Here is an 8,030-nt window from a genome sequence, read left to right as displayed (position 1 = left end):
TCCTTATGTCCCTTTAAGAGACTTAAAATAAGCTTTCGTTTGCCTAATAAGCATGATTCATTACCATATGATAGCTTTGAAATCTATCGTGTCCCTCATCTTAGATGTTTTTGAACATAAAGGATAGAATACCATGAAGTAGGACACAAGTTGAGCTCACTCCATAACAGAACTTGGGGTGTCTGCTTATCCTCACTACCCAGCGCCTAGCACCTAGCTCAGTGTTTTAACTCAGAACAGCCACTAAATAAATATATGTTGACTATACTATCAGATAAATATATAAATCAGTACAGGTTTTCAGCCTTAGAACTTCAATGTCCTGGACCTTAAGTTGAGTTCTGGTTTGTAAGGAGGAGGTTTTGTGAAACACCATTTTTACTATCATCAGTTAAAAAGTCTCTATATTTCACATAACTTTTATCTTAGCCTATCATTAGTTTAAACTTGATGACTTCTTAGGTCCCTTCCAGTGCTCCTTTTATAAGCTCATGAAATGAGGATGTGAGATATTCCTTTCCATTCAAAAAATTTTTTCTAGGCCAAAAACTTTTGTTAATATGGTTGTGCAATAATAACCAAAGTCCCAAAGAGAAAAATTTGTAGAACTACCAGTTGTCACTGTTTTGCTGAATGTCAGCTTTTTACCTGATGCCTACTATGTTTTGCTAAGTGAGATCTGTAAGCTGAAGGAAACAGCTGAATTGCTTTGAAGGATTTTAGAGCCTGTTTGAGAAATGAGAAGATGGAGCTTTATGGCAGAGCTTTTGGGGACTGCAAGAGAGAGAAGAGCCACATCTAACAGGAAAGTCTAGTCCAAGTTTTTTACATATCAGCATTGCTCCCTTATCTTCCTTTGGTAAACTCTACATCCTTGAACAATGCTTTTGGAGTTGGAAGGAGGTGAAGGGGATTTGATGTTGCCATGGGTGTGAAACTGTGAAGGAGTGCCAACTTAACACTCATTAAACTAGGTGTAAACCCCTCATCTCTAAATTAAATTTTTTTTTTGGCATTTTTAGTTTAAATTTGCTTTAAGACAAAAGCATAATGGTATGGACTAAATAGTAAAGAAATTAAAGTTGTTTCAGGAACTCTAAGGCAAAAGTCCGATTTTAATCCCAGAAGTTATCCCAACATGCATTTATTCTTTTCATTATACAGTACATAAAAATCCCCCCAGCAAAAAAAAAAGAATGAAATTATATTTTTGAAGCTTCTTAAGTTATTGCTGCTGAGAAAATAAATTTTAGTAATTTTCAAATTACATTTATAAAATGAACGCATCTGACAGATTCGGCTATTTTAAAAAATCAGTTTTATGTGATACTAATAGCTATCACTGTTTCAGTGTAAACTTGCCCCAAATTATTTCTGTATCTATGTAAACGACTATACTTTGAAATGAATATTAAAAATACACATCTTTTAAAAAAGGAATTATTATAGTGCACTACTAGACTTAAAGTGTGAAAATTATTACTCATGCACTTTACAAACATCAAAGAAGAATAAATAAATTATGGAATATTTGACAGTCTTCACTTCAAACATTTCTTAAAGGAAATGACAAAACCTTTGTGTTCCTGGCGAGGGATTCAAGTCAGTCCTAAGTGTCCATTGACCAGGGTCGGTTGATCTTCCTGCGTTGACAACAAAGGCAGGAGAAAGGTTCATTTACTTGGCTAACTTGCTACGGGTACCCTGCAGCGTGCGTCAATGTGCACTGGTATCTGGAACCTCGGTTTTTTCCATCAATGAGCAGAAGTGGCATTTTCCTGAAGTAGTCAATAATATCTGACACCGACAAAAAGTCCTGAGAGAGTCAAAATAGGGAGGTAAATCAACATTGCAATGGATAGCGTGAATTTCACCCTCAGTTTTTAATCTGCATAATATGCCCTACCACTTTAGGTTATGAAGACTGTGGGGAAAAAACTTGTAAAACATGGCAAATCTTTTAATGATTTCTGTTATCGAACTTTGAAAAATTCCTCACAAACATCCAACCATGGAGAAAAGATAAAATATGTGTATCTTGTATATGTGTGTATGCGTCTGAGTGTGTGTGTAATGTTCTGTATGTATATATACAACTTCATATAGGGGGTCATTTACCCTAGTCTAATTATGATACCCTCACCTCTTCTCTTTGATTCAGCTTTTAGTTTCAGTTTCTGTATCCCTACTTCACTCTCGGTCATTAATAGTGTTAAGAAATCAGGAGGTGAGACATCGTTTAAGGTGTCTAGAGTTGGGATCTATAGTATGGCACTGTGGTTCCTTCATGACCTCTCTGCTGTGTCCCCACTACCACCTCTACACTTACAAGGGCTCAGCAGCCAAATAGCCAAACTGGGAAAAGCCTCATTCATCCTCAAGACATGGGTCAGAAGTCACCTAGGTACCCTGCACATGATGATGCCCATCCTCTGAGACTTGTCTGCTAGGTGTCTCCCTCCACGGCAGTTGCAGTGACTCCACAGTAGAACAAGAGAAAAGCTTGGAGGAGCAGACCTGCTTTTAGAGAGTCTATGCAGCTCTGTCCACAACCAACAGGTGATTTTAACATTTGACCACAATCCTGTGGTTTTTCTACTCAGTAACTTTGTCATAACTTAAAAGTACTTGAAGTGAAGGGGAAGTTATGAGTAAGGTGTTTCTCATTCTGGGCACATTTGACGCAACTGGTCCTTTAGGAACTTTGAATCTGAAGAGCAAGTTTGAGGCACTGACTTCAGTTATTAGTTTCTCTCACTGCCATTCTGATTGCCACTCAAAAAGTGACTGGTATAAGAATCTAAGCTTGGGCCTAATGGAGAAAAATGTATTTGGCAATATGGCCATATTCACAGAGCCAAACCTCTATTTATAGTGAGAAATGACCCAAGTATCTAAATAACCATCAAGTATTCTAGTTTGTTCCTTTCCCCAGGTGTTGTTGATTTAAAATACATCCTTATAGGTAAACTGAAATCTACATTAAAATATGTTATAGAGGTGAATAATAGCAGGGACATGCCTCTGACACCTTCTAAATGGGATTTTAAAATTTAAATGCCAACATTTTTTCCATGGTTTAGAAAGTTATACATGAAAGATAAAAGAGGCTGGGCACAATGACTCACACTGGTAACACTTTGTGAGACCGAGGCAGGAGGATGGCTTGAGCCCAGGAGTTTGAGCCCCGCCTGGGCAACATAGTGAGACCTCATCTCTACAAAAAATAAACTGAGCGTGGTGGCAGACACCTGTGGTCTCAGCTACTTGGGAGACTGAGGTGGGAGCATTGCCTGCACCCAGGGGTTTGAAATGGCCGTGAGTTGTGATGGTGCCACTGCAATCCAGCCTGGACAACAGAGTGAGACTCTGACTCAAAAAAAATAAAGAGAGAGAGAGAGATACAAGAAAGACTCCTATGGCAGAGGTAGTCATCATAAACATTTTGCCTTATTTCTCTGCCAAAACATACATTAGTTGAATACTAATGTGATTCAACTCTAAAGTTGCTGCATACCATGAACTCCCAAAGAGTGGTACAGGGAGACTCCCTGGAGGCATGCAAAGAGGCACAAAAAGAGAACTGGTAGCCGGGCTCGGTGGCTCAGCCTGTAATCCCGTGCCTTTGGGAGGCTGAGGTGAGTGGATTGCCTGAGCCCGTGGGTTCAAGACCCGCCTGGGCAGCGAGACCTCATCTCTACGATAAATCAAAAATCAGCTGGGCGTGGTAGTGCATGCCTGTAATTCCGGCTACTTGGAAGGCTGAGGCGGAAGGATCACCGGAGCCCAGCGGGTCGAGGCTGTGGTGGCCAGGAGCGGCCACTGCACTCCAGTCTGGGTGACAGAGTGAGACTCCAACTCAAAAAAAAAAGAGAGAGAGAGAGAGAACTGGGGGAAATACTGAAACTTGAAATCCTTACCTCTTTCCCTCGGAGTCCAGTTCCCAACAAGTAAACTTGACTTTCCTCCTGATAACGAATCTGGATGTTGTAAACTTTGTCTTTGTACAATACCATGAGAACATAAGGATTGGTGATTGTTTTTTTAGAGCTGTCTCTAACCAGAAAAGTGCCATCCTAAAAGGATAAATTCTTGTTATTATGGGAGCAGTAAAAGTCAATATTTTCGTTGCCTGTAAGAGCAGCAGACGAGCCTCTAGGGATCTGCAAAACCTATCAGTTGCAGTTTGTTGATTGCAAATCTGTCAGTCAACGAACACTCAGTTCCCCAAACAGCCACAGATCTTGTGTAATGAATTTTTTGGTTATCAAAACATAGGTGCCTGTAATCCCGCGCCTTGGAAGGCTGAGGTGAGTGGATTAACTGAGCTCGTGGGTTCGAGACTCGCCTCATCTCTACAATAAATCAAAAAATTAGCCAGGTGTGGTAGCGCACACCTGTAGTTCCAGCTACTTGGAGGGCTGAGGCGGATTGCCAGAGCCCAGCAGGTCGAGGCTGCGGTGGCCAGGAGCAGCCACTGCACTCCAATCTGGGCGACAGAGTGAGACTCCAACTCAAAAAAAAAAAGCAAAAAAACAAAACAAAAGGGCAGCAGAGATTGCATCAGAGAAATTTCCAAGTCAATCTCTAAAGTTTCTTGATAAAAAAGGAATCGTTTTTCAGTAATAAAACAAATAACTGGTGGTTGAGTGGATAAAGGGCTACAAGAAATCAAGACTTTATTGATTAACTCAAGATGAATCTTCCTTCTCCTGTGAGTTAATTCCCTAACTTTTCTTTTTCACATCCAAAGTCAGAAAACACTTAAATGCCTATAAAACTCACCACTTTTAAAACCTTGTGATCTCTGGATATAGTATTTCATTCATCAGAAACCTGAAGAAAATTGAACGCAGACCATCTGTGTTCTTATTATCCTTTTTTCATATTTACTACACTAGTGTTGTAATTTGTCCTGTACTCTAAATGTCCATGCAAAAAAATTCTGCTGTATAACATTAATACCTTAAAGATCTCATATTAAAATAGAATTAATTAGCATGAACTCCTTTAAGCTACAAATAGTCATAAATTTGCAATGACTTTCCTTTGTTTTTGTTTTCATTTTAATTTCAAGTTAATTGAGCCAATCAGAACATCTCTGGTAAACAAACAGACTTTTGGACTAGTGATTCAAATCTTGGCTTCAAATTAGAATCACTTGGAGAGGTTTGAAAACTCTCAGGACCCACACAGTACCCCCAGATTAATTAAATCCAAGTCTCCAGGTAAGACCTAGGAATCAGGATTTTTAAAAAAGCTCCCCAGGTGATTTCAATGTGAGGTTAAGGTTGAGAACTACTGCTATAGACTTTAGTTGTGAAACATGAAGACTCTTTTCCCATCTCTGATAAGTAGATTTAAGAAGGTTTGGCATTGATTGAGCCAAAGGAAATCTGTTTAAAAACTTATAATACTAAACAGCTAGCTAGAAACATCCAGGGGAAAGGGCACAACGTTGCTGTTTTCTCTTTCAATGTTGGTCCTTTCATATTGATGTGGACAGCAACTGTGTGGTAAGAGCAAGACGGAACATGCTGGACATCTGGGCAAAGAGAGTCTCCTTCTGATACTAAATGATTCTTATGACAAGACGGGCTCTTTTCGTTAGGAAAACTTCCTAAGACTCTGCCAACAAATGACTGCCTAATTTAGATTTTTCTGCCAGCCAAATGCTTTCTGACCCTAGGAATCTGCTAAGGATGCAGGTACTTGTGAAGCTGGCACTAATGGGTCTCCTGGTATTACAGTAGCAACAGCACCTGGTGGAGTTCCTAGCCCATAATTGGTACTTAATACAAGTTAATTCTTTCTTCTTCTTCCATTAATATTTATAACTACTTAAAAATAAACTATAGCACAGTACCTGGTTTATCCTTCTAAGAGCAGCTTCTGCCTCTGGTCGGGTAATATAAGAAACGTACCACTCTTCATTTAATGAATTCTGAAAATGTAAATTTTTAAAACTGAATAAATTTTGCAGTTACATATGCAAGTGAAAAGAAAAGCCTCCAAGTAATAATTTCCATAAACCACCACCTCAACTCCAGGAGGTTTGAAACATTTGTTTTCCTAATTTGAATACAGAATTATTTGAGTAGGGCTAAATAGAGGATATTTTGTATGAACTACTTTTTCTCATGACTCGGGTTTCAAAGGGACCTGTGGATAAGTGTACCTTATATAATGGAACCTCTAATCAAGAAAGACAGATCTAGTAATTTCTTTAGTTTCATATAATAACATACTTAAGGAAAAAAACTGGGTTAACCAGCAGTTAAGTAACTAATCAAGGTCATAAGCTAGAGGATTATTATTCTCGTTGTTTAATGCAAAACACACATTTGCCATTGAAAAAGTCTGAAAGAACACCAGGTAAAAGAACTTATTTTTCGTCTGAATCCTCTCCTTTAATTTTTTTCAAATAAAATAAAGCTAATAGAAGATAAAGGTACTAAAGAATCTTTCATTGGGAGTTTCTGATGAGTCACTTGCTAGGGAAAAAAACAAACAAATAAACAAAAATAAAAACATGTGCTCTCTTACCTCTTCTTCTGCAGGGGATCGGGGCCGGGGTTTGCTTGGAAGTGGTAGAAGGAAGTTTCTGCCTTCTGCTCTGAGAGGCGGTCTGTTGCCAGGGCCTTCAAAAGTATAGCATTTTGAAAGTTAATTTACTGTGATTTATTGTATACCTCTGTCAAAATGCATCCCCTTCTTTCTCAAAATGCCCTTGCGGTTGTTTCAATAATTAACATTTCAAGAAACCAGGGCTTCAAAAATAATTTTCACCTATTCAAAATAATGCAGGCTACTCAGAGGTGGTATTATTAAAAATATAGATCCCTGAACCTCCCTCCAGACTTACTGAATCACAATCTTTGAAGTTGAGTTCTTAATCTGTATATATTTTCTTTTTCTTTTATTTCTCTTCCTTCTTTTCTTTCTTTCTTCTTCTTTTTTTTTTGTTAGAGTCTGGATCTCACTCTGTTACCCCAGACTGGAGTGCAAAGATATACTCACAGTTCAAAACAGCCCCCAAGCTCCTAGACTCAGGGGATTCTCCTGCCTCTGCCTCTTGAGTTGCTGCGACTACAGGTGTGCCTCACTACACCAGGCTATTTTTTAAGTTTAAATTTTATTTAATTAATTTATTTTTTGTAGAGATAAGGTCTCACTATGTTGTGCAGGCTGGTCTCAAACTCCTGGGCTCAAGTGATCTTCTCACATTGACCTCCCAAAGTGGTGGGATTACAGGCACGAACCACTGTGCCCAGCCTTTAATCTGTATTTTAAACATGCTTTCTATCCTACTACCCAAGGGCAGATTTATCATGGAAATCTAAAACTGCAGAGAAAGTCAAACACTATTCTGAGTTCTGTAGAGTTACAACAGGGAGGAACGGCTCTGTGTGGGAAGATTAGGGATTAGGGCTGGCTGCCTGGTTAAGTGTATGCATGTGTATATGTGTATGCATGTACATGTGTGATGTGTATGTGTGTACATGTGCATATGTGTGTGGGGGCAGTTTATGTAGCATCCTATCATTCCAACAGCCCTTGGCATACTGCAGATGCTAAATTAAATATTGAATAAGAAAGTCAGATGCTTTTAGGAGATAGCAAAAACCTCACCAGAGTCCAGCAGGTCGACACTGGGGTGACTGTGAGTTTGCCACTGCACTCCAGTCTGGCGACAGAGTGAAACTCCAATTTTTAAAAGAAAGAAAGGAAGGAAGGAAGGAAGGAGGGAAGGAAGGTAGAAAGAAAGAAAGAAAAAGAAAGGAAGAAAGAAAGAAAGGCTTTGGACAGGTTGGCAATTCAGTCAAGAAGGCAGGATGGCTGGAGCAGCTCACAGCTCACAGGTCACAGGTCATAGGTCATAGATCACGAGAGCCCACAGTACAAACCTTGGGAGAAGTACGGTGGCAGGGAGGCACTCTGTGGAAAACTGTTACTGCAGAAATAGAAGAAGAATGAAATTTTAGTTGGACCAGGGTGATGAGTTAGGGCAGCAAGCCTGTGAAGACTTC

General features: G+C 39.3%; 1 protein-coding gene across 1 annotated transcript in view; it reads right to left on the bottom strand.

The window, feature by feature from the left end:
• Positions 1–1,095: 1,095 nt before the first annotated feature.
• The window catches only part of LCP2 (lymphocyte cytosolic protein 2), a 44,376-nt gene continuing 37,441 nt past the window's right edge, over positions 1,096–8,030 (bottom strand). Inside the window, exons 17-21 of the mRNA XM_008061111.2 lie at positions 7,908–7,954; positions 6,547–6,641; positions 5,867–5,944; positions 3,921–4,076; positions 1,096–1,816 (exon numbers count right to left, since the gene is read on the bottom strand). Coding sequence (XP_008059302.1) covers positions 1,694–1,816; positions 3,921–4,076; positions 5,867–5,944; positions 6,547–6,641; positions 7,908–7,954 — 499 coding nt within the window. The 3' untranslated portion in view covers positions 1,096–1,693. The remainder of the gene's footprint in view (positions 1,817–3,920; positions 4,077–5,866; positions 5,945–6,546; positions 6,642–7,907; positions 7,955–8,030) is intronic.

The sequence above is a fragment of the Carlito syrichta genome, unplaced genomic scaffold, assembly GCF_000164805.1.
Source record: "Carlito syrichta isolate Samal-C Ts95f unplaced genomic scaffold, Tarsius_syrichta-2.0.1 Scaffold93688, whole genome shotgun sequence".
Taxonomy (NCBI): Eukaryota; Metazoa; Chordata; class Mammalia; order Primates; family Tarsiidae; genus Carlito; species Carlito syrichta.
This window is presented reverse-complemented; position numbering and strand designations above follow the sequence as displayed.